General features: G+C 40.2%; 4 protein-coding genes across 4 annotated transcripts; 1 reads left to right on the top strand and 3 right to left on the bottom strand.

The window, feature by feature from the left end:
* Positions 1 to 1,087: 1,087 nt before the first annotated feature.
* PKNH_0303100 (ATP-dependent RNA helicase DDX51, putative) lies at positions 1,088 to 3,052 on the bottom strand (the record flags this gene model as incomplete). The annotated part of the gene is made up of 3 exons (XM_002260974.1): positions 1,088 to 1,349; positions 1,522 to 1,825; positions 1,972 to 3,052. 3 exons carry the CDS (start codon positions 3,050 to 3,052, stop codon positions 1,088 to 1,090), a joined length of 1,647 nt encoding a protein of 548 aa, XP_002261010.1.
* A 1,317-nt stretch (positions 3,053 to 4,369) lies between these two features.
* PKNH_0303200 (protein transport protein Sec24B, putative) lies at positions 4,370 to 9,645 on the bottom strand (the record flags this gene model as incomplete). The annotated part of the gene is made up of 5 exons (XM_002260975.1): positions 4,370 to 4,493; positions 4,678 to 4,759; positions 4,923 to 4,989; positions 5,170 to 5,550; positions 5,701 to 9,645. The coding sequence occupies 5 exons, from the start codon at positions 9,643 to 9,645 to the stop codon at positions 4,370 to 4,372; spliced, it is 4,599 nt and encodes a 1,532-aa protein (XP_002261011.1).
* A 3,256-nt stretch (positions 9,646 to 12,901) lies between these two features.
* On the top strand, positions 12,902 to 15,805 carry PKNH_0303300 (ag-1 blood stage membrane-like protein; the record flags this gene model as incomplete). The annotated part of the gene is made up of 9 exons (XM_002260976.1): positions 12,902 to 13,031; positions 13,223 to 13,363; positions 13,586 to 13,772; positions 13,937 to 13,995; positions 14,150 to 14,313; positions 14,546 to 14,669; positions 14,819 to 15,078; positions 15,223 to 15,310; positions 15,432 to 15,805. 9 exons carry the CDS (start codon positions 12,902 to 12,904, stop codon positions 15,803 to 15,805), a joined length of 1,527 nt encoding a protein of 508 aa, XP_002261012.1.
* A 1,009-nt stretch (positions 15,806 to 16,814) lies between these two features.
* Positions 16,815 to 25,823, bottom strand: PKNH_0303400 (6-cysteine protein; the record flags this gene model as incomplete). Its single annotated transcript, XM_002260977.2, has 1 exon — positions 16,815 to 25,823. One exon carries the CDS (start codon positions 25,821 to 25,823, stop codon positions 16,815 to 16,817), a length of 9,009 nt encoding a protein of 3,002 aa, XP_002261013.2.
* Between the last annotated feature and the right edge of the window lie 921 nt (positions 25,824 to 26,744).

Consider the following 26,744-nt stretch of genomic DNA (forward strand, 5'->3'; position numbering starts at 1 on the left):
CAGAGCGAGAGGAAAAAGGAAAAATATTAACAACTCAGTTTTTTAAAAGATGTAAAAAAAAAAAATTTACACAAATTCATGTCAACACTTCCAAATTTAATTTTTATACAATTTTTTTAACGTAATTTAAAAAAACCTTTAACCGTTCCGATTTTTTTTTTTTTTTTTTTTTAACGTTTATGTTCTCTCCAATTTGAGGGGCTGGCGCGACGGAAACGAAGGATCGAGTTGCAGAAGGGTGTATAAAAAAATGAAGTGATGAACGACAAAAATATAGACGGGGGCGCAGCAAAGACGCAAAAAGGACAAAAAAACGGATAACGTTTTAGTTGTTCCAACTGGTTATATAGAAGTAGAATTTTTCTCTTGCACATTTTCTACCTCCGCAACGTTTGACAGGAAGATAAAAAGTACACACCGTCATGTGCACTGCGTTTTTTTTTTTTTTTTTTTTTTTATGGAAAAATTAATCTACCATCACTTTATTGATTAACCCACTGATCGTAAAAAGAGTGATGATATTAAGCAAATGGTCCCCTCTTCCTTTTTATAACGTAAGGCCATCAGTTTCTCGCTAATTTGGGCAAATAAATTGGTGACTTTTCTCCGTGCCCATTCTATCGCCGCAGGATGGACACCACGGGGGAACAGACCAATGAGGCCCCCAAAGACATGACCTTCCCTCCGTGATAAGGGGTACACCCTCAAAATGCGCAACTCAGAAAAAAATATTATTCCTCCCCCGAGTACTCTATCCATGCGCATGAGGATTAAGGCAAAAAATGGATAAAATACAAAAAAAATTATATTCCCACATTTGCACTTAAAAGTTGGGCGGACATTCCTACATACGCTTACTTTATCCCAATCCGTGGCATCATAATGGCGACGATCTCCTTCTGTTTTCCATTGGAGAGGATGCGTAATTGAACAAAAAAAAAAAAAAAAAAAAAAAAAACGACGTAAATTTTTGTTGTTTCTTCCCCCTTTATTTCATACGCGAACTGTGGAATGTGTCTCCTCCAAAAAATGGGACAAAAAAAAAAAAAAAAAAAAAATATCCACAAGTTAATCACACCAAATGTGGTCACTCCAACCCACACAGCTTCACCAATTCATCGTAGGGATAAAATTTATGTCTACGTAAAACTTCCGCCTCTTCCTTGGCTATAATATCCTTGATAAGAGGCTTCAAATGTTTTATGTCTCTCCTTATATCCTGAAGTTTTTCTTTTTTGAATTTCATCTTCTCGATTCCTTTCAGGTGCCTCTGCCTGATTGACTTGTTCATAATCATTTTTTCTTTTTTCCGTATCAAATGATACACTGTTCCTCTTTTGCTGTTATGTCTGCACAAAAGGGGTGGAGTCAGTATGGAGTTATCCAAAAGATGTGAATATGTAGAAACATACATGTTCCATGTAATTTTTTTGGGGGACACCCATGTGCCAATAAAAGCTTGAGGGGGGTGATGATACATTAATAGCCCCATTCGTTCCACCTCTATATATGATGATGTACCTGGAGAGCCTTCCAATCCTATGTGTCAACACGTTGTAGTGACTCGGCATGTCGTAGTTCACCACGTAGTTTACATTCACGGTGTCCAGTCCCCTCGAAATGGAGTCCGTACATATCAGGATGTGCAATTTCTGCGTTAGAAAATCGTTTAATATTTTTTTCTTCCTTTTGTTGGATAAATTCCGGGTGTACTCTTTTATCCCGTAGCTGTCCTCGTTGGTGTAGCTGAAATATACGGTCAGGAACCGGTAGAGCAAGTGAGCCGACTCCTCGCTGTTGCAGAAGATGAGCATGCTGAGGTTGTCTGCGGGGGGTAAAAGTGGAAGTGAAGAAAATGGAGGAAGTGGTAGACGTGGAAACGGAAAGGGATGCCTATTAAGAGGCGAGGCCACCACATGGCATTCCAATAAAGAAAAAAAAAAAGGCCCTCCTACAAAATATTTTACTCACCCTTAGACGGTATATCCATGATCAGTCGGAGAACTACATAAAGCTTGCTGTATTTCTTCTTGGTGCTCAAGTAAAACTCCTCGTTTCTCTTGTAATTAACAATGTAATAAAAAAAAATGGGTCTGTACAGATTCAGCGACATGAGATTATCCGACACCTTACAGAGGGTGGCGGAAACGAAAATTTTCTGCAGGAAATTTTTTGGTTTGTACAAATTATGAGTTGCTATTTGATACTTCTCCACAATGTTCGATAGGGAGTTCACTAAACTGTTAATGTTGGACTTACTAAAGGACATAATTTTATCCACTTCATCAATAACTAAAAATTTCAAATCCTTAAAAAGTTCCTCATTACTGTAGAAGAGGGTTTCAAATTTGTTGGTCGTTGTCACGAGAATGTTCGTGTCTTTAAAGGTGTCCCTACTATCCATCAACTCATCGAAATAAATGTTCATTTGAAACATGTTGGTATTTATCCCTTGACATAGTAGGTTACTAACTTCGAACTTGTTCAGAACCCCCAGGATTTGAGTTACCAATTCTTCTGTGGCTGTTAATATAAGACAGAAGAGTTTCCCACTCTCGTCCTTTTTATATAAAAAATAATCCAGTATGGTTATAATATAGCATAATGTTTTTCCCAAACCCGTTGGAACTTCAATGTATATGTCTCCACTGAGAAGCGAATTCGATCCATTCTTGCTCAGCAGGGAATAATTCAGCACACAACTTTGACAGGGAAGGAATGTTTTAAAGTGAAACTTGTTAATCAAAGCATTTATTATGAATTCATTTATTGGGGTTTTCCTCACATCATTCCATTTTGCAATTTCAACTTCTTCGTCCTCTATTTTGATTATTCTGCAGTTTGAGCTGAGGCTGGAGTGTACCTCGTGCACCTTCTTTTGGTGCGCTGTTGCCACCTTACCATGATTTCCACTTGCAACCCCACTGGTAGCCACTGCTCCATCAGCACCTGGCTTTATCCCTTCCCCAGTGAGCTTGTCAAAATTAAAATAATCGTCACTTACATTTTCAACAAGTTTTTTTACGTGGTTTATGTATAAGTTGCTTTGCATCTTTTCCTATAATTGGCCTGTTCTCTTTACTTATTTCGAGGGAGGGGAGGAAACCGACCTGCATAGTTAAACTTGTATTTTCTCACTCCTACTACTTGGCAAACTCTTACTTCATATTTGTACCTGCCAGGGAGCAGATATTTATTCTGAAGATTTACCAATGGTATGGAAACTTTTTCCTCCTCTTCGCTGAAGTGTTCGTAGTTGTATTTTAATTTTGCTGCATTATGGCTGTTTTTTTTTTTTTTTTTTTTTTTTTTTTTCAGCGCATTATTTTTGGCTAGCTAGAAAAATCAAAAAATACAATTCTATCAGTTTCGATTGTTCTGTTTAAGGAGTTCCATTCCTTTTTTAGAAAAGCCGTTAAATTTGTTTTAAAATAAAAATATGTTCTTTTGTTCATTACCAAAGTTGATGTTGCTGCGAATGGGAAGGTTACTTTTTAAGTTCTTTTCACGAACCGATATATTTTCCCAGAACAGCTTGAACCGTTTGGGAAAAAAAAAAAAAAAAAAAAAAAAAAGAAGACGTGGAAACGGAAGAATGTTGGGCAGCAACATAAATAACCATTCATTCGTTCGCACTCCAATTACTCGCCTTTTTCATCCCAGTTTTGTTTTTTCCTTGTCCTACTTGCTAAAAATTAAACACGGGCACGTTGCTATAACTGCGTTCCGTACGGATCTAATCTGTGCAACGTTGACATGTATACAAACACAATGTGGTTGTTCCCACGGGTGTCGCCCTATTCGGCGCACCCCAATAATAAGTCATTCGTCACTCAGGATCAGTTTTGCAATACTTCACAAAATTTTTAATTTATCATACGTAGGGGGGGGAGAGTTGTGGGCTTAATAAGGACATACATGTGTACATGCATATATATTTGCACGTTTGTATGCATGTTCACATGCGCATGTAAAATGGGCGCACACGCACATACGCAATGTGTTCACTTTTCTTCACAAATCACAAGAATATTTAAAAAGGCGAAAATTAGTAAACAAATTTTCCGGTGGAGATTAAAAAGGGCGAAATTAAAACGAATATATAGTAGGGAGGCTACGCATGTATACAAACTCGCACCTTGGGAATCTGCATACTGGCCGAGCGTCCTCATATATGGGCGGCGTTTCAAATTGGCAGAAATTCAAATATAAGGGGAGCATAAGCAGTACAAATGCGGCTCTAGTATGTGCATGTTGGGGCGCATCAAACAGCCGATTGGCACGGTGGTCCGAAGGGGGAGGGGCGGGGAATCAAAGTATCCTCTGGAGATACTGCATATGCCTGAATAAACTATCTCCTCGCGCACCATTACGATTCATCAATCCTTTTGTGAACCAATTTGTGAATAAAACATAAGAAGTTCACGTAGCTATATTCCTTGTCGGCTTTGTCTTCAACGCACAAAGATATGAGGTGTTCCTCCAGGTTCGATCTACAAGTGGGCGTGAAAATTTCAATTATGTTGAGGTTTTAATTTGTAGGCACGGATATGTGCATCTTTTACAAGGTTGTGATGGCTTCCCATTCCATGTTAAATATCATCGAACCACACACCACGCTGTCTCTTTGCTCGAAGTCCCTCCAATTCCACTTTTCCCATTTTGACTCGAACTTACTTGGGGGCAACCATCACCAGGGGGACATATTTGTTGAAGTGGTGAATCCTGCTCAGGTTCTTAATTATACGCTGCACTTTTTCTGCCAATGGGGGGAAATAAAATAAAATAAAATAAAGCAGAACATACCATAGGATAAGATAACATTATAGAGAAAAAAGGAAGAAGCGTAAAAATTGAATCCTCGCATTCCTCCTGTAAACGGTTTGCCAATTCTGTCGTGCTCATCTATGTTTAATACATACGTCCGCTGGGGGTATCCGTCAGATTCAGTTCATGCGCGTTTTTCTCCGTCGGGGTATCTCCAACAATCTTCAAAATGGGGGAAATAAAAAAAAAATACACAACGGTATGTGAAGGTGTAGCGACGCGTGTCAGGTGTGGCGACGCGTGTCAGGTGTAGTGACGCGTGTCAGGTGTTAATATAAACCCTATGTAGGTGCACTCGTTCTTAACCGCGATAAACAGAACGCCATATGTGTCTGTACTCACCTCCTTGGCGAAATTTGCGTCAGAGTGAAACCCGAAGTAAAGGTAAAAGTGGGTACATGCATCGAGCAGGTAAATCCCATTCGAGTAAATCTTCTCCGCACTGGACGGTATCGTTTTTGGAATAAACAGATCATCGTCTACATCCATGGAATCTATCTCGTTCGTTTTACCCTTTATGTGAATTACATACATTACTGGGTACACGTATAACAAGGAAGATATGATCGGCATGGACAGGAGCTTTATCAAGCTGTACACCTTGAGGTCATGTAAGATTTCCTTCTTCGTGACATTGTGTTTTAGAAGAGAGGAGGTAAAGAGCGGAAGCAGCTTTAGCGTATCCGGGAGGATCAACTGACCTGAATGTGCGGACGAGGCACACTGAAAAGGGGGAAGAGGAAAAGTGGCATGAAGTAGGCGGTATGCAAAACGCGGTCAGCACAGGCATGATAGATCCATGGATTACGATGCATATTGACTTGCGCATTGTCATTTACGCATCTTGCCTTGCATACGGCAACTCGCACTTACATTTATTCGGTAGGAAAACAAAATGGCCGCCAAATTATCGATGATGATCTTGGAGTAATTATCATTGTGGAGGATGTTGGTGCAGAGCTGCTTAATGAGGATGTTCATCAAGGCCTCCGCGTCGGTGTACCTAAAGACTGTACTTAGCGATGAAGTCAAATTCATGTGGGTTGTGTGAAGACGAACAAAGCGATCCCCCCACACGTTGGTATACATACAAGCGCACTGGAAATAAATTTGTTTTTTGCTCTCTGATATATCCGAATAGTTCAGTAAAAAAGCAAACGTCTGGTCATGACGAATCTTGGGGATCTTAATCGTGTCGACGCTGATGATAGAATTAAAATTGTTGTTACAACAGAACAACTTCTTCACCGACATGTGATGTGAATATCTTAACTTCAACTCACAACAATATCCAATGTCTTCAGATGTTAACGTGTCCATTATATTCATGTAGATCTCCTTGTAATCCTTTTGCCATAAGAAATTCTCTACAAATAATATTTTTCCCCCGGTGTTTTGCGCAACATATTGTAGAGAAGGAACACACACACGTACATTATTTGACGAGATAATAAAAATGTCTACACTGATGTTGAATGCGTATAAGTCCAGCAGTAGCGAATCGTAAAATATTTTCTGCTTTACTTCCATGAAGTTCTCTTGCAAGTCCTTCTTCAACTCCTTAATAGCGCCTAATCCGCAATTGGGTGTCGTAGTGTAGAACATGCATATGCTACCCACCCCGTTTCTCTCCTTCAACATTTCCATGGCAATTTTCAGTGCGCTGTTGCCGCAGGATCCGTATGACTGCATCGTCGTGCTCACCGATTTTATCGTATCTATGAGGGTGTTAATTTTGTCTATCTCTTCGACGCACCCGAAAAAAAGGTCCTCCAGCGGCAGGGGCAGAAATGGGTCGTCCACGTCGCTCATCACGATCACCTGGTGGTTACCACTCTTGCCGCTACCATCTCCTTCCTCTTTACCCCTCTTGCAGTGGTAAAAATAAATCGAACTATTGAACGTAATGATGGCAATTTTCGTCTGCGGACACTTCACATTCTGCACCGCGTACCTAATACCCTCCAAAATCGTGTACGTTATGTTGTTATAAATGGCATTGTAAGAGCATTCCACAACGAAGACAAAGTAGGGAGGCAACATATTTTTTACCTGAGGATATTTCGCCAAGAAGGAATTTCTTCTAATTTTGGCACTATCCGGTTCTCCATTTTTTTCACATAACAAATTTTTCATATCATGTATTGTAAAATTCGTATTGTCCGTCACGTTGTCGAAATTTTGCACATCCTGGTCCTTTCCATAGAGATGATTCGTTGTGTTAGTACCCACTCGGTTGTTAACCACATCATGATTATCATACGTGTTATAGCCTCCTGCCCCTCCATAATTTGTATAGCCACCACCTGCAAGGAAGTTTGCATCCCCAGAATCACCAAAAGCACTAGCTGTAGTCGCTTTATTACCCCCTCTTGAATCATTCGCAACGAGCGAACTAGAAATATGCTTCGTTAGAGACATAATCTTATTCGTAATCATGGACGCCGTTTGGTTAATATTTTTATTGAGGTAGGTGTACGTCAATTTAAAGTTATTTACATTATGGTAATAAATGGGGGGAATCATAATATCGACACTCCCCTTTAGCAAAGGAGAAAGAGAATTCCCGTACTCATTCTGATTACTTTCCTTATGTCCTATCTTTTCATTATACTGGTATATATCAAATAGTACATTTTCATTAACCAAAAAATTCGTGTCGCAGAAAACACACTGTACTGTGCTAGAAATATCTTCCAATATAGTTGCATGCAAGTAACCTAGACATTTAGGGCATCTCAGAATTTCTATATTTTCCTCTTTATCGTTTATGATATCCTTCATATCGACTTTGTCTATTTTTTCTCCTTCGTTTAGACATGCAAAAGGATTTACAATAATTCCAAAAGGAATCTGTGATAACTTTAACGTCTCTGAGAATAAGGGAATCTGATACAACGTGCTTTTCAAAAATCTCGGATCTGCTTTTCCCGTGTCAATGGATATGTAGGGTTGATAATAGGAGGGGGGGGAGATATACTTACAGGTTTCGAATACTTTTAAATTTTTTTTTTTTTTTCTCTCTTGGTAATTTATTATAGGTCTTGGTATTTTGTTCATATCTATACGGTTTATCGTTTTTTTTAGCAGCGTGTATATTTCTTCTCCTTTATCTGTTACCTCATTTTCGTTTTCACTTGAATTTTCGGAACTCGAACTTTCCACGGATTCCTCATCTGACTGTTCGTACTTCTGTCTGTTCGTCACCCCACCTGGGTGATCCTCCCGTTTTTCGATCACGTTTGGGTCAGCAGTGGTGGCGGCATTTCCTCTGTATGACGCACTCCCGAATGGTCTACTGGCAAAGGGGTTTCCAACGCTGCTTCCGTGTGCTCCATGAAAGTTCTGCGCACTCGACTGGTTAGCGGTGGGCAGATTACCGCTGGGTTGGTTGACGGCGCGATGCTGGTACGCTGTTTGGTACACACTGTGATGGTCCGTCGCGCTACTAGGGGGGGCATTACTATAGGAGGGGTTACTATACGAGGTATTACTATATGGAAGGTTACTATATGGAGGGTTGCTATTTGGAGGATTACTATATGGAGTGTTGCTGTTTGGGGGGTTACTGTATGGAGTGTTGCTGTTTGGAGGGTTATTATATGGAGGGTTGCTATTTGGAGGGTTACTGTATGGGGTATTACTATACTGGGCGTTGCTCTGTCCAACGTTGCTCTGTCCAACGTTGCTATACGCAGCACTATTATACGTACCATTACTTTGCGGCCCCCCTGCCCATGCGCCGCGAACGTCCTGATGCACCTGATTAATGTGGCCGCTACCCGCCTGGTTACCCAAGCTGTTGAATTGTGCACCAGCAGACGCTGCATTGGGGGAGCCGTCGTGGAAGCTCCCATATATTTGATACGTCTTTTCATTGAGTCTATCAAAACTATTTTTATCATTTGGAGCACCTCTCACCAAATTAACCTGTATAGCATTTCGTTGCACATCACTTGTGTTATTTAAGGAGTTATTCGTCGCATGCATAATGTTGTCATTTGGAGTGTGGCTAGCTATGTTAGAAACCACATGGTGGACGTACACCGATTCTGCTGCACTGGATGCACTTCGTTGTTGATCATTACTACACGAAACGGTAACGGCGTTATTCTCATTTGCAGGGGAACTTGTACTATTCCCTTGTTTACTCTGCCATGGGTTTGTCCTGTACACGTCGCCCTCGTTCGGCTGACTATCGATGTATACATCTGTGGGAATGTCACTAGTAATGCTATTTCTGTTGTGTTGTCCACTAGGGGTGGTGTAATTATATAAAACATTGACTGGACAGTTTTTATTGCTGTCCATCATTTGGTGATTCCCATTGGTACTTCCTGAATGATTATTCTGTGCATGGGGGGGATTATCCTCCGCCCTTTCCCTTGGTTCACCTAAATTCGGATGACTCCTTAGGTGGTTAACTGGATCCCCATTAGGGATATTAGACTGCTGATTACTCTGTTCACATGGTCTACCACTGTATATCCTTCCTACATGAGCTCTGTTATGATAATTATTCCCATTAGCATTTCCCACATTTTCTGAACTACTATTTGTATCCCTATTCATATTTGAATTTTTGCAGCTGTTGTTGTCACTGCTCCTGGTGTTGATTTGATTTTCATTTGTGTCTACTAACAGATTTGATTTTCCCACTTCTCCTGAGAATTTAAATTTATCGTTAATTTTATCACCACGGGGTTGAACAGAAGAGTGGGAAGGGTTGAAGCTACGTCCATGTACCCCACTGTCACCGGTATTATTCCTTCCTGAGCTCACTTCTGCACTTGCTTTTCCCCCTATGTGATTATTCATATTGTTAGGTAGCTATCGAACGTATAATTTTTTTTTTTTTTTTTTTTTTTTTTCGCTTTTTACTTTTGATCACTTCTTCATCACTTTGCTAATTTCCATCATTTGTGATTCGATTTTTTGGTGAGCTTATTCGTTCCGAGGAGTTTCTTCTCCTTCGTACCCTCTAAATGGTGCTACTCCAAGTTGGGGGAAACAATGTGGTCTTGTTATTTTTCTCACCTTCCCTACCGTCCCTGTTATCTTCCGCCTTGTGCTGCCTAGACACTTCACGTCAGATACTGCAAATTAGCGGTCACTAGAGCCGTCTCAAGCCGTCTCTTAAAAAATAGCTGAGGATGATGTGCCAAAGGGGGGATCACTCCAAAAAAAAAAAAAAAAAAAAAAAAAAAAGGACACACAAAAATACGTGCGTGCTCGTAGGCGCACTGGCCGAATTAAAACATATGCTGAGGAGGCGACTCGTTAAAGCAACATTTTGAAACCTGGGCGTTTCTCAACGATGGGCGCTTTTCAACACTGAGTACTTCACAACAGTGGTACCCTTGACGGGAGCCCCCCCATCAGCTGTGTCATCACATTCGAAGAGGTCACCAAGCAGGTATACCCCCTCCAACGCATCCGTGAAGATGCTTATTTTATTTTTCTCTCCTTCACTTCCTGGCTTCTAAGAATAGTCCCCTTATCATTACTCATAAATATTCCTAAACGTTGCTACACAAAAAAAAAAAAAAAAATAATCAACGGAAAATTATTACGTAATTAATATGCCAAATGATTTGACCAATCAGGCGGATCAATCATATGTGGAGTTCTCTGGAGAAAGAACTGTTCACGCGATTTTCCTGCTCATTTTCATGTACATATATAAGTGCATATATATGTACACTTGTATTCGCCTCTTTTCGCTGTGTATCCTTGCTTTTTTTTTTTTTTTTTTTTTTTTTTGGCAGAACTTTGGAATTATTTACACGATCACTTGGTTAACTCGCGTCAAAATAGGCACATCCACTGTGGGGTGGCTGCGACGTAAGAATATGCTCATGCCTTTCTCACCTATACGCAGGGTTGGGCATATACATGGGAATAGGTGTATGCCGTGCAAGTTTGGCATGACACATATGTAACATATATAAATATGCATACCTCACACAGCAACATTATGCGCATGTTTCGGTTTGTTTCCTTAAATCGTTACAATAATTTTGCCAAGTCGAAGCAAACCAAGAGGTAACGGCCCTGCCTTAACACGAATCGTCATTTATGCAGACGTTCGTGTGATCACGCTAAAATCGCCTTCCCTGTGCTCATATCTTTTTTTTTCTTTTTTTTTTTTTTTTTTACATTCGCTATGTCATTTATAGCTGGGAAATAATCATCCTTCTCAAGCATAACAACAAAAAAGGAGTGGAAAAAAAAAAAAAAAAAAAAAAAAGAGAGAAAAAGAAAAAGATAAAAAGATAAAAAAAATGGGAAGATTATATGAATAAAGTCGGAATGAATATAAAAGTACTCCAAAAAAAATAATATAAATGGGATGTATTCACATACGCCTATAAAACCGTCACATGGTGAATTGAAAAAAAATGCTCTTAAGTTTTTGTGCCTCTCAGGGTTATTACTATGATTATTTTGCTATGGCGACTTTTTTTTTTTTTTTTCTTTAACTTATCTGCTGATAAGTTAGCTCCTCAAGGAATGTGTCATTTCACGGCTTGTGCCAAAGCGGTCCCCTCCCAAAAAAGAAACGACAAAAAAGGCACGCAAAACTGCTAAATCCTGAAATGTGTAAAAGGCGGAAAATAACGCCAATATATTTTGACACCTTGGTGGTCCTGCTCCATCGCGCCATTTGTTGAGGCACCTACAAGTCTGCTCTCATGCACAGACGCCTCTACAGAAACCGATCGAATACATATTCCACACACATACCTCCGGGTTGCAACAAATTCCGAGGTCTACGTCATTCACGGGGACGCGCCACAAAGGTACCCTCCCCCAATTGGCCCATTACAAAAAAGGTCGCATCGGTTTTTAGTAACAACTTCTCCATATGGGGAATAGACAAATGGAATTAATTAAAAAAAAAAAATACTTGTAATTTTGTCCTCCCATTTAGCCTTTCTCCCATGTACCTATTCCCTCGTAGCATCCCGTTTCTTCACCACTCTGTCCATATTAACCTAATTAGCGAAACCTCCCAATTTAGAGTAACATTCCACAAAAAAATCCCATGCGGTTGTTTGACAACCTCAGGGACAGAGCAGTCAGCCATACGGGGAATTTTTTTTGTGGGATGTTCCAAGAATAAGGAAGTTACCATTCGAACAGGTGCTATCACTTGCACAGTAATAAAAAAGTGTGAATAGTTCGGCGCCTAACTCATTTGTAAGAAAGGTTGAGTTGTCTTCTTTTACAGACACGTGCTGGAAGCGTATACCTTTCACAAGATGCCACGCCGAAATGCCAAAGAAAGAGAGGTGGTGGATTTTGCGAAAAAAGTATACACATTTTCGTGAATTCCTCGATCGGGTATCCCAGACAACATCGGCTAAATCGCGCCTTCCGCAAACTCCCCATCAGCTTTAAAGAAGGGGGAAAAAAAAAAAAAAAAAAAATACACACATATACCCATATTGGCGGAAAAAAAATTAACATGTATATGTCTGCCCAAGGGTGAACAAATCCAAAAAAAGGTTAGGAAAAAAAAAAAAAAGAGGTGCAATATTTTGACTAAGGAAATGCCATTCCGCATGTGCAGCATTTGTGGCGCGAAAAAAATGACGGCGTAGATTGACGCAAAACAGGGAAAGAAAAACAAAAAAAATAAAAATAAAACGAATCAGAACTATTCTGTTAAATTAAAAGTGACACAGAAAAAAAAAAAAAAAAAAAAAAAAAAAAAAAAAAAACATAAGCAGAAAAAAAAAAAAAACGTCTATGGCACCCCAAATGTCCAACTTCTTTGTACCACTACTTTTCATTCATTTGATATGTTAGCACAACATTTCCAACTGATTGACTCCTAAAATGAATTGCGCCCTTCATCGGAGTGAGCCGTGGTGGAGGATAGCTGCGCACACATAACTACATCCAGGAAAACGTTTATACACATGTCTGCACGCAACTACGCGTCTATTTGTCATCTTCGTGGAGACATTCCTTCAGATATTCACCCCCCCCACGCAAGGGCTACCTAAAACAGATAAGCACAAAGTAGAAAACAACTACACATCCTGAACTGGAAAAGGAAAATCCAATGTTTGGAACAAAATTCATCTTCAATATTTTTAAGAACAAATTTAATAGCATATCGAAAAAATGCGTAAACTATGTTATAAAGAGTTACAAAAGGACGTGTCCGCACATCAGCGACTTCGAGCCATTTGGTACTTACGGAGATATATCCCCTCGGGAATGAAAGAACTTCTCCAACATGGGGGCGTTGCAAATGTTGCGCATGGGAAAATGGAGAAAAGACATCTCCATATTTCTACACGACCAAACCACCCGAGCAACAACCTGCCGGTCCTTGCCCCCACCTCCCTGCCAACTCCTTCCCTTCCCCCTTTTTTTGCAGCGTCCATGTACTACTTTAGCGGCCTGCACAACTACAGAACCTTCTACTTGCTAGTAAAAATCAACGAAATATTTAACATAAATAAGTACAAACATATATACATCATATTCAGTACGGATAAATATGACTTTGAAACGGATGGTAATGGAAACATTTCCGCTGGGTGAGCGGGGCGCGCATTTCCAACGCAGCTCAGCATGACGGAACTGTTTCGCAACTGGGGTGCCACGCAGCGCAACCTCCTCAACAATGACCAGCTTTGCCTAACTGTACCACTGCCGAACCGTGCCACCTCCAAACCGTGCCACTGCCAAACTGTACCACTGCTTAAGCCCATCCTTGCTTAACTTTCCGACCTCGCAGAAATACCGACCAACAAGAAAAACAGGATACACATCGACCAGCGAGTGGACATAAAAATCAGGCAGTGCGATGAAACCCTCAAAGTGGACCTGTTCACAACAAAATTAACGAAGAAGGTTCACATTGGACAAATTAATATAGACATAAATACGAGCGTCATCAACAAGTCTTTTCCCAAGAACGAGTGGTCAGTTCATGGGTGACCAAGCCCCACAGCTTGTGCATGCCTACCCCTCTGCTAATATATATGAATATGTGTGTATACATGTATACACCCTTATACAGATGTATCATCCCATACAAACATAGAACAAACCTCCTCCTCTTTCCTTTTCATCCAAATCTGTCCAGGTTCGTGTGCTTCAAGGATGGGCAAGAAATATGCAAAGTGCAAATGTCCTTTTACAAAAGTGAGCCCCCCCTACGGATATGTGCTCACACATATGTGAGGACAAGCATTATCACCTATGCGTTATGCGTTATGCGTTATGCGTTATAATGGGAACCCAATTAATCCCCATAGACTTACGGCTAGCCATTCCGCCCCCCTTTTCATCACCACAGTTCAGAAATATGCATGCCCCAACGAGTGCATGTTCATACAGGATGGACTCGAAATATGGAAAAACAAATCCAAGAGTCCCAGAAAAAAAAATATTGACTTGCAAAATATCCACAAGGAGTTCTATGACGACGAAAAAAATTTGTCCCTAATAGATGTGGACACGGTACACACGAGGGACAGAGAAGGGAAAAATGAAAGTGACGGGGATAACTCCAAATGGACTTTTGCTCCATAGCCCCGCGGACAAAAGAATGCATATTCCAATGCCCCCCCCCATGACAGACCAATTTCTGCTCACAATTAGTCAGTCACTTCTTCTCGAAGAAAAGAAAAAAAACTTCATAAACACAATACACGTGTTCGCTTTACTATTTTATTTCCCCCCCTTCTTTTAGGACATAAACGATATAAGTCTGATGCAGAAACTCATGCTAATGAGCTTCGTACTGGAACAAGAAATCTGTGTATTCGATTTTTACGCATATGTGCCAAAGTACATGTCGGCGAAGGAGATAATGGGTGCGTCTACCTGTGCATGCATTTGTCTACATATCGGCTCTGTTGATCCGGTTTCTGCTTACCGTTTTATGGAACCCGTTTCTACACCTCACTATTCCTATTTTGGCTTACATTTCGATGCCGTTTTCCCCCTCTTCAACACCTCGCAGGGGAGTGGTTCCTTTGTTTTCTCTGCTTCAAGGACGGAAAAGAACAAGATGTGATTAACATCGAGACGATAATCGAACGAAACATTCATCGAGACATAAACATCCCCATGCTAAATATTTTGCGAATCGTGGTGGACAGCAAAAACAACACCAACGCCAATATTATATATACGTATGAGAATGAGAAGTACCAATTGAGCATTCACTCGGAGAATAACCTCTCCTACATCATCGATGCTATAACGATTTTTACCAACGAGGTAGGGTTCGGAAGAGGGCGCGAAAATGGTGCATCCATTCGAGGTGGGCGTAATCCACCCGGCGGTGCAGAAATTGGCTAAACTATGAAAAAAAAGAAAAAAAAAAAAAGTGCACTCACGCATGCACATGTTTTTCCCCTTCAGCTAAAAGTCCTCAAAGAATCTTGTGGAGAAAAACTGGAGCTGCGGAAAAAAATGATAACGCAAGAAGCTAACATGAAAAAGTTGATGGGTAAGAAGAACCGAAATGTGTGAACCACTCCACAATAACTGTTCAACATTGTAGAGTGCATTTCCACGCACCATTGCATACTTATTCCCCCCCACCCACACACACACATACACTTGTGTAGGAAAAAGACGACTGGTTTCCCCCAGGTTCAGACGCAATATCCCGAAAAGTGCCCACAAAATGATAAGGGAAATGTATGTACAGAAAGACAGCCTTGAAACAACAGCAGGAGAAAGAGACGAATTTATGAATGACGTCTTGGAGGAAGAGCCGATGAGTGGTGAGCCAATAGGACCGAATCAGGATGAGAAAGAGATATACAGAGAAAAGGAAGCAGAGGGGACGAACGTTACATATGGGGAGAATGCGATAGAAGGGGAGAACGATCTTTCCCCAAATAATACACTACCGAAAGGGAATCCACAAATGATGGAACACGGAAGGGGAGAAAACCCCCCAAATGGAACTGCCATAGAGGCGGCACAAGAAAATTAAAACTAAAAAAAACAAATTCCTTTAAAATACGAATACTGAGCGATAGACCTCCACTCTGTTAGCAAGCGAAAAAAAATTTTTGTTGTCCATAAATTCAACTGTTGCACATTTGATGTGAAGTTGCAAGAGGATTCACCTGAAAGGTTTCAGTGCAATCCACTCTCCGTGTTGGTTATATTCAGGTGTTGGCCCATTCCGTATATTTTACTCGGTTCGACATGCAAGCCGATTAAGTATTGGCTTCAAAGAAGGAGCCTTTCTGTCTGTACTTCTGATATCACTTGTGATTGTCTTTTCACTTGTCTTAATTTTTTTTTTTTTTTTTTTTTATCAGTTTTGAATGCATCACTCTTGGCAAATTGCACCATCTTCGCAACATACATCACGAATTCTTTCTTCTACGCGTGCACAATATAGGCACGCGTATGGGTGGTGAAACGCGTGCAATAATTTCATGCCATGTGTTGTAAGTGCCTGACGCAGGATTAGCGCGCCTGGATACACTTTACCCTTATGGGTTGTGAATAAAAAAATTCCCTCATCTAAAAATAATCTCATCTCAAAAAATATACGTATGTGAAAGAACGTAGACATGTTGCAATCGTGAAAATGCTCTTACTGCAGGAGCAACTCTGCAGAGGAGAATGAAAAAAAATGGGAAGCAGTGATCGCTCCTTTCAGATGCTTAAAGAGGATCACTACACATGGAAAGATCATTATGCATGGTTAAGAAAAGGAAAAAAAAAAAAAAAAAAAAAAAAGGATAATCTCTAATGTTACTTGCACTATTGCATGCGAAATGGGTTTTTCCCATGGTATAATAATCCATGTATTAAAACACATGGTTTTTCGCGTGACAAATATCCGTGCAAGGTGGTGATAATATCCTGGTGTGATATTTTTCCTACTTTGTGTTGCATGAAAAATGTGATGAGGTTGCTTCGCTAGACAGACCGCACTGGTCTTCGTCTACCTGCTTTGTTTCCATGGTCGACTTAATCTGCTTGGCTCATTTGCTATGGAGCTTCTCTCTCATTCTTTTTCTCATCTTTTTTTTTCTCTTCCCGTTGGATTTTCTCCTCACCTGTGCTTCATTATTTTCTGTATTTTTTGCCTCGCTCCTCTCGTCCTCCCTCCCTTTTTCTTCATCACCTTTATTTGATACCTCTCCCTCACCTATTTCGCCATTTATCCCCCCAGTTTCCTCCTCAGATGGACCCAATTCTTCCTTTGAATCCTCCTTTTGTTTACTTGGTTCCTCAACATGATCAGTCTTATCTTCACTACGTCGTTCTGCAGTTTGTTCGTCTCTCACTCCTTCCAGATGTTCCTTTTTCTCCCCACTGGGTTCTCCCCTGTACTTGTCACCCTCAGCAACACTTGAATTGGTACCTTGTTTGCCACCATTGGTACTATTTTTCCGTTTCGTTTGCTCCTCTCGCTTCAACTCTCTCCGTGGCCGTCCTTTATCCTGTGAGGTTTGTTCACCAGAGCGTGAATCCCTCACATCGCGCCTTCGTTTTCTCATTAGTACGTGTTTATCTTCTCCATATAATGAGTCTCCTTCGTCGTTCTCCATCCCCCCTCTGGGGTCGTCCCCAGAATTGTTTATCTCTTCATCGATTGAATTATTCCTTTTATTTTTCTGCATTTTGCTGAATGCCCGGTACATGAAGTCACGCATGTCTTTCTCGTCCTTATCATCCTTCCAGTCTGTTACATCCCTTCCTTCCTTCCTTTCAACCTTTCCATCCTTGCGATCTTCCCATTTTATCCATTCCCCCACGTCATCATCATCCTGCTCTTCATCGACCATTTCGTCTTTTCCCTCTTCAGGTATATCCCTCTCTCCCTCTAAAGGATACACCTCCCTTTCATCATCCATGTTATTCTTCTCGTCCACCTCTTTTGGCTCCCTAAGCATTGGAGGGAAAAATTCCTTAAACAGTTTGAGAGATTTGTTCACATTCTCATGTTTGTTCCCATTCTCTTCATAAACCAGTGAGATCACCTTAGGGTATGTGAATTCCCTTTCCCTTGCGTACTTCTTTTCCTTCGGGTTGAGCTGTGGAAGCACGAGCTTAACATCTTTAGACTTGTTAATGACAGTAATGGTTTGGGATTCTCCAGAATGCATGATACTGTCCTTCATATCGACGCTTCTATCCAGAGGCTTATATTTGGAGGGTACGTTTCCATTGATGAGGCTGTCACCCAAGTCGAAAAGAAAATCTCCATTGATATCATCCTCGAAGTTGCTATACGGATCGGTATGTGCATCAGTATACGAATCATCGTAGGGTTCTCGATACAGATCATCATACCGGTCGGCATACGCATCTGTGTGCGCGTCGCTGTACTGATCGTCATATTTTTTCGTGTCAGATTCGCTATCCAAGTCAGTGTAGGCATTTCCACCAGAATCACTTTCGTCCGCGTAGATATCCTCTATGGGCGGATCCTCAACATATTTATCCTTGAATTTGTCTCCGGATCGATGGAGGACATCATAACCCACGGTCGACACTTCCCTATTCCTTTTGAACAGAATACTGCTTATTCCTTCCTTGCGTTTGAAATTAAAGTTCGAGATGAAGTTCCTCCTCGTCTTGTCTGCCGTGTAATCGGTGGAAGATGACCCTTTCTTGCTACTGCCGCTTCCACTACCATTATCACTGTCATAGTTTTTTCCCCTTTGTGAGTTGTCTTTTTCTGAAAGAAGAGTTATATCTTCCTTACCAAAACCCTTCTTCCTTTCCACCCCTTGGGAAAAATTTACCTTTTCATCTGACTGTCCTTGGAGTCCGCCTCTACTACTGAATTGGGCGTCTTGCCTGGATTGTACTTTTATGATTATCTTTCCAGAGTACATGATGCTGTTATCCTTATAATAGTTGCAGTAGCATCCAATGGTTCTGCTCTCACTGAACTTACCCACTTTTATATATCTCGTATGGTTTGCTTGAATTTGTCCAGTCAACATATTCGAATTTGGGAAGGTGAAACTGTCAGGTAGAATATCCATAACGTTCTGATTTTCATTCACATGCTCAAAGCAATATGGAGGATCAGTTATAAAAAAATTTCCTTTGGGTACACCTTGACTGATCAGATTATTATCATTCTTCTCGCTAGTTGCTTTATAATCCTCCACAGTGTGCATTTCCTTCTTGTCCATTCTGTAGTAAGGTGGTCCACATTGAAATCCTACAATTTCGTTAAACGCTTGTATGACACATTCGTTGTTGGTACTGTTTTTCTCGTTCATGATTATCTTCGTGGATAGGAATGATTCCTTGTCTGCATACTCTTTGTAAAATGCATTTCCCTCGTTCACCTGAAAAGAGCATCCTTTCGTCTTATTTAAATTTTTCCTTAAATAAATTTTCACAGGGTATGACTCAGCATGATTAATATGGCCCTCTTCATCCAGAATACCATTATAAGTCTCACTTCTAAAAATGCAATTCAGAAATTTGTCTTCTGGGATAAATGAAGGCACAAGTAATCTCATATACCCGTCGTCGTTTTTAAAACCTGTTAAGGAGCCGGGGATTATTTCTTCTATTTGTTTTATATTTCTATAGGAATATTCGCTACCCTTTGATGAGTTATGCTTATTACTAAACGAGGTGGCGTAGCAGTTCATGTAATCTCGGCTTCCTCTATAGGATCGTACCCCTTCTGGTTTCTTCATTTTTACTATGCTAAATGGGCTCGGATTGATAAAGTAGTAATTGCCCTTCCTGTATATATATGCGCTTTCGCTGAACAAGTGCCTATAGTTAACATGCTTGGAAGTAGCAGCTTCACTGGGATAATCGGCATAATTCCCATATTTTCCGTAGTTATTCAAACTGGACAACTTCAGGGCATCTCCCCATTCATCGGAATTACCCTTAATAAGGCGCTTCAGCTTAATCTTCTTTCTATCAGGAGCCGAACCGATGTTATCATCAGGAACCTTTTTCTCCGATTTAGTCTTTCCATTTACGTTATAGGAGGAGTGTTTACTCTTATGCACTTCGTCCTCGAATTCTTCCTCTTCATCATCGTCATAATCATCATCTTCTTCATCCTCCTCATCCATTTCATACTTTTTAAATGCGGGTGACATATCCATCTTTCCACTGGAACTCCAGTCCTCATGTATCTGTTCTGTTTCCGATGATGCATCCACTTCTTTGGTGCTCTCTCCACTAGTTATTCCTTCCATATTATCCGTCATATATTTCGACGATCTTTCCTTTCCTTCCTCCTTATATTCCACTTCGCCATTTTTCATCCCATCTGTATAGGACAAGTTAGCACTTGATAAAAGTACAACATTTCTACCATCAGTATTAATTCCCCCTTTTCCTTCTCCCCCTTGGTCAACTCTATCTGCACCACTAAACACTCCTGCAGCTGATTCATCTGATCCGCTGATCGTATCATTTGATTGTTCCGCTCCTGATAAAGGACTAGGTTGCCTGCTCGCTGAACTCGGATCATCGCCTTTTCCATGTGTTGCATTTTGACTATTTTTACTTCCTCCAATTCCATTACTTCCGCTTCCTTCACTCGACTCATCATTCTTATCATCTCGTGATGAAACATACTGAGCCAGAATTCTAATAATTCTACCTCTACAGCCACTACCTTTATTATTGCTTCCACTAGAAGTATTTCCCTCATTTCCCCTTGGTATATTAATGCTTTCTTCATTACCCCCATTTAAACCATCCTCTGTTCCATTAGGTCCAGAGCCATCCTGAGCCAAAATTCTCGATTGTCTACCATTAGAATTATTTCCATTGCTATTTCCGTTTCCCTTAGATTCATGTTCTTTATCATTATTTGTTATAATAACACTTCCTCTACCTCCACCTTTTGCTCCATCTGAATTATTTACTGTTCCACCAGGCTCTGAACCATTTTGCGCCAAAATTCTACATTGTCTACTATTAGAACCACTTCCATTGTTATTTCCGTTTCCCCGAGACCTTTCCCCTTGATTCTTACTTCCAACATTTTCTTTATTAACTCCACCTTCTGCTCCATCTGAATTATTTACTGTTCCACCAGGCTCTGAACCATTTTGCGCCAACATTCTACATTGTCTACTATTAGAACCACTTCCATTGCTATTTCCATTTCCTCCAGAATTTTCTCCTTGATTCTTACTTCCAACATTTCCTCTATTAACTCCACCTTTTGCTCCATCTGAATTATTTACTGTTCCACCAGGCTCTGAACCATTTTGCGCCAAAATTCTACATTGTCTACTATTAGAACCACTTCCATTGTTATTTCCGTTTCCCCGAGACCTTTCCCCTTGATTCTTACTTCCAACATTTTCTTTATTAACTCCACCTTTTGCTCCATCTGAATTATTTACTGTTCCACCAGGCTCTGAACCATTTTGCGCCAAAATTCTACATTGTCTACTATTAGAACCACTTCCATTGTTATTTCCGTTTCCCCGAGACCTTTCCCCTTGATTCTTACTTCCAACATTTTCTTTATTAACTCCACCTTCTGCTCCATCTGAATTATTTACTGTTCCACCAGGCTCTGAACCATTTTGCGCCAACATTCTACATTGTCTACTATTAGAACCACTTCCATTGCTATTTCCGCTTCCCCCAGACTTTTCTCCTTGATTCTTACTTCCGACATTTCCTTTATTAACTCCACCTTCTCCTCCATCTGAATCATAGTTTGTATTATCTCCTTCTGAACCATTTTGCGCCAAAATTCTACATTGCCTACTATTAGAACCATTTCCATTGCTATTTCCGCTTCCCCCAGACTTTTCTCCTTGATTCTTACTTCCGACATTTCCTTTATTAACTCCACCTTCTCCTCCATCTGAATCATAGTTTGTATTATCTCCTTCTGAACCATTTTGCGCCAAAATTCTACATTGCCTACTATTAGAACCATTTCCATTGCTATTTCCGCTTCCCCCAGACTTTTCTCCTTGATTCTTACTTCCGACATTTCCTTTATTAACTCCACCTTCTCCTCCATCTGAATTATTTACTGTTCCATCAGGCTCTGAACCATTTTGCGCCAACATTCTACATTGTCTACTATTAGAACCATTTCCATTGCTATTTCCATTTCCTCCAGAATTTTCTCCTTGATTCTTACTTCCAACATTTCCTCTATTAACTCCACCTTTTGCTCCATCTGAATTATTTACTGTATCACCTCTTTCTGAACCATTTTGCGCCAAAATTCTACATTGCCTACTATTAGAACCATTTCCATTGCTATTTCCGCTTCCCCCAGACTTTTCTCCTTGATTCTTACTTCCGACATTTCCTTTATTAACTCCACCTTCTCCTCCATCTGAATCATAGTTTGTATTATCTCCTTCTGAACCATTTTGCGCCAAAATTCTACATTGCCTACTATTAGAACCATTTCCATTGCTATTTCCGCTTCCCCCAGACTTTTCTCCTTGATTCTTACTTCCGACATTTCCTTTATTAACTCCACCTTCTCCTCCATCTGAATCATAGATTGTATTATCTCCTTCTGAACCATTTTGCGCCAAAATTCTACATTGCCTACTATTAGAACCATTTCCATTGCTATTTCCGCTTCCCCCAGACTTTTCTCCTTGATTCTTACTTCCGACATTTCCTTTATTAACTCCACCTTCTCCTCCATCTGAATTATTTACTGTTCCATCAGGCTCTGAACCATTTTGCGCCAACATTCTACATTGTCTACTATTAGAACCATTTCCATTGCTATTTCCATTTCCTCCAGAATTTTCTCCTTGATTCTTACTTCCAACATTTCCTCTATTAACTCCACCTTTTGCTCCATCTGAATTATTTACTGTTCCACCAGGCTCTGAACCATTTTGCGCCAAAATTCTACATTGTCTACTATTAGAACCACTTCCATTGTTATTTCCGTTTCCCCGAGACCTTTCCCCTTGATTCTTACTTCCAACATTTTCTTTATTAACTCCACCTTCTGCTCCATCTGAATTATTTACTGTTCCACCAGGCTCTGAACCATTTTGCGCCAACATTCTACATTGTCTACTATTAGAACCACTTCCATTGCTATTTCCATTTCCTCCAGAATTTTCTCCTTGATTCTTACTTCCAACATTTCCTCTATTAACTCCACCTTTTGCTCCATCTGAATTATTTACTGTTCCACCAGGCTCTGAACCATTTTGCGCCAAAATTCTACATTGTCTACTATTAGAACCACTTCCATTGTTATTTCCGTTTCCCCGAGACCTTTCCCCTTGATTCTTACTTCCAACATTTTCTTTATTAACTCCACCTTCTGCTCCATCTGAATTATTTACTGTTCCACCAGGCTCTGAACCATTTTGCGCCAACATTCTACATTGTCTACTATTAGAACCACTTCCATTGCTATTTCCATTTCCTCCAGAATTTTCTCCTTGATTCTTACTTCCAACATTTCCTCTATTAACTCCACCTTCTCCTCCATCTGAATCATAGTTTGTATTATCTCTTTCTGAACCATTTTGCGCCAAAATTCTACATTGCCTACTATTAGAACCATTTCCATTGCTATTTCCGCTTCCCCCAGACTTTTCTCCTTGATTCTTACTTCCGACATTTCCTTTATTAACTCCACCTTCTCCTCCATCTGAATTATTTACTGTTCCACCAGGCTCTGAACCATTTTGCGCCAACATTCTACATTGTCTACTATTAGAACCATTTCCATTGCTATTTCCATTTCCTCCAGAATTTTCTCCTTGATTTCCACTTCCCCCCATTCCACTTCCCCCCATTCCATTTCCCCCACTTCCATTTCCACTTCCACCTACTGAACCTGTTCCAATGTGTTGCCCATTCAAATGAATATCATCGTAGAGTATATCCGGGTAATCATCAACCAATATCCTAAAACGTATAATATTCGAGCAACGCCCATTACCATCACTGCCTCCACTTGCACTTCCATTTGAGTCACAATTTGTATTACTCCATGGAAAAGAATCCTCAGATAAAAGTCTAAGTCTTCTACACTCTGAGTTCCTTCTATCATCCTTTTCTCCATTATTCCCTTGTCCATGTCCTGCTCCTCCATTTCCCCCTGCACTACCTGGCACGATTGTGAGTTTACCATGGGATAAATCACCCTCTTCTGATAAACTTCTAAACCTTTTACAGCTAGGGACGACTTGGTCATCTCCCTTTCCATCTTCTTTATCATCCTCATTTTCGCCATTTCCCGAAAGTCCATCTACTTCCAAATATGGACCACTTTCATCTGAACCGTCTGCTAGAACCCTAAATTGTCTAATACTCGAACCATTCCCACCATGTTTTCTTATTGCATCACCTTCATATCGATTTATGTCATCAGAATGATCATCTGGTGAAAAATATTCTTCCGATAAAATTGCAAGCTGTCTACTCTTCCGATCACATGTACTACTGACTTGCTGATTCTTCCTTCCTTCTGCACCCTTCCCCATTCCACGGGAATGGGATGTTTGTTCCCGCTCTAACAAGATTCTAAACTTTCTATAATGCTCACCACTTGTACCATACTTCTGTCCTAATAAATCTTCGCTCAATATTATTCCATCCGTGTTATTCATCAAACGATTTTTTTCCCCATTATTCTCTTGCAAGATTCTGCACATCGCTCTCTTATAATGTTTATCTTCAATTTGTTGATTTTGTTCATTTTGCTTATTTTCTTCTTCTTTCTTTTCTTCTTCTTTTTTTTCTTCTTCTTTATTTTCTCCTCCTTTATCTTTGTCCTCCGGTTTGGAAGTCCCCTCTGCCAATATCCTGCAATTAATACACTCTTTTTTTTTCCTTTTTTCTTCTAGCTCCGTTCCATAATCTTGCTTAATATGGCACATGTCTTGAGGTGACAAGAGTCTGCACGTTCTTTTCTTTTTCTTTTCTCCATTGGTGGAATAGTGTACTGCACAACCATTTTGCAAAGGCGGGTTCTTCTTGGGGTCATTGCCATTCTTGTGCTTATCATCACCCCGCTCACCCCCATCTCCGTCCTCATTGCCCTCTGTGACCAGCGGCTTCTTGTCCGATAACCTCCTGCCTGATATTTTCGGTGACATATCCTTGCTGCCTTTTCCCAAGGGGTCAATTTTGCACCTCATTCTATCCCATGTTGATTTGTAATCTTGTCCATATGTTCCTTCTTCTAGCCATTCACCCTGAGTAACTCCGCCATTTGTAATACCCTCATTATTGATAATTTTGACACGGTCAGAATGGGTATAGTGAAAAGGGAAGAACAACTCTCCATCTGTGGTTAAGGATCCATTGGGGAGAAGCACATAAGAATGATAAAGGAAATTGTTGTAAATTTTATCTTCACTTATAAATGTATATGCATTACTATTGGCTAGGTTTCCTGTGGGGGGAGAAAAATTCGATCTGCGTGTGCCCCTTATCGTGAGAAAAACCTCGAATACACTTGCCAACTTATGTTTCACATGTGCACATTCATCAAACAATTTAAAAAAGAGAACGATAATTCGGTTTATAATTTTCCTACCCAGCGCAAGTTCAATTTTTTCTTTTTCACTTTTGTAAAAATCTTCCTCCTCACTGCATGCGCAGTTGTTCTTTGCCCCGACTAGCGCTGGTGCTAAGGGTTTAGCGCAATTTTCCCTCCCGGGAGAGGTCATCCCATTGTAGCATAAAGTAAGGTTACTTTGTTCAAGTGCGCATATTTTGCTACCCTTCCCTTTATCCCTTTTCATATAACCATTTGCACTTAGCGCAACCTCTTTAGGGCAATTCTTGGGTGCACCATTCCTACTACTGTGCAATGGAAACCCCGCTGGAAAATTGGTTAATGTTTTCTGTTCACGGGTGCACTCTCCCAAGTAGTGCCCTAACGCATCTGATTGCGATTCCTCAAAAGAATTGGTGCGTTCATTTTTGTGCCCTTTTTTTATGGAATAATATTCCAAGTACTTAACGGCGAGAAGAAAGAAAGAAATAAGCGTCACCCTTTTCATGTATGCAGCATCCCACATGGTTCCGTGCAACTAGGAAAAAAGGGGAGTTCTGTGAGAAATGGTTTTAGATTTAAAGTTCAGTTTTTTTTTTTTTATTCAGTTCTTCTTTTTTTTCTTTTGTTCATTTGTTCTGTTCAGCTGTTTTGTTGCATAGCCGTTTTGCTATTTGGCTTCTTACAATTTTTTGTTCTTTAATGTGTAAGGTTCCACTTAAAAGGAATTGTCAACTGACGGATTGAACTTTTTTTCTTTTTTGAATGATACATTTTTGTGCAGACTTAATGTATACTCATTTTATAATTTCACTTGGAACATTCTTGCCATTCCAATTGGTATAATTTTGCATGTGCATCCGTTTGACATATGATCGATCACGTCGTTGCTTCTCACATGTGGTTCCACATAGCCGTGCCCGCTGCGCAATTACACGATGGAGCGATTTCGTACCATTGGCACTGTGTAGACACTTAAAAGAAGAACCTTACATAATCATTAGATAACCCCAACTTAGAACAACCACTAAGAGTATTCCGTCAAATGCCTTCATTTTTCACGGAAGAATAAAACAGGTTAAAGCAAAAAAAAAAAAATAAATAATAAATAAATAAATGACCAAAGGGGGAATGTGCATGCGCCGTCTCTAAATGTGCATACAACTGTTTAACGCTCCGTAAAAAAAAAAAAGTGTATTCAGGAGAAAAGCTTTCCTATTTAAGATTTAAAAAGAGGCCATTCGAAACTACCTCCTGTCGATTATCAAATCGTTAATTTTTGCAAAGAGCTTAAGAGGTTTCCTTTTATATTATTGAATTTTTTAAATGATCACATTTTTTCACTTATTGGAAGAGCGTAGAAGGGCCTTCTTAATATGCGGCCACACTTGAGGAATTGTTCCTTTTACCATTTTTCACGACTCTTTTTTAAAAGCGCCCTTTTCCA

Source organism: Plasmodium knowlesi (genome assembly GCF_000006355.2).
Source record: "Plasmodium knowlesi strain H genome assembly, chromosome: 3".
NCBI lineage: Eukaryota > Apicomplexa > Aconoidasida > Haemosporida > Plasmodiidae > Plasmodium > Plasmodium knowlesi.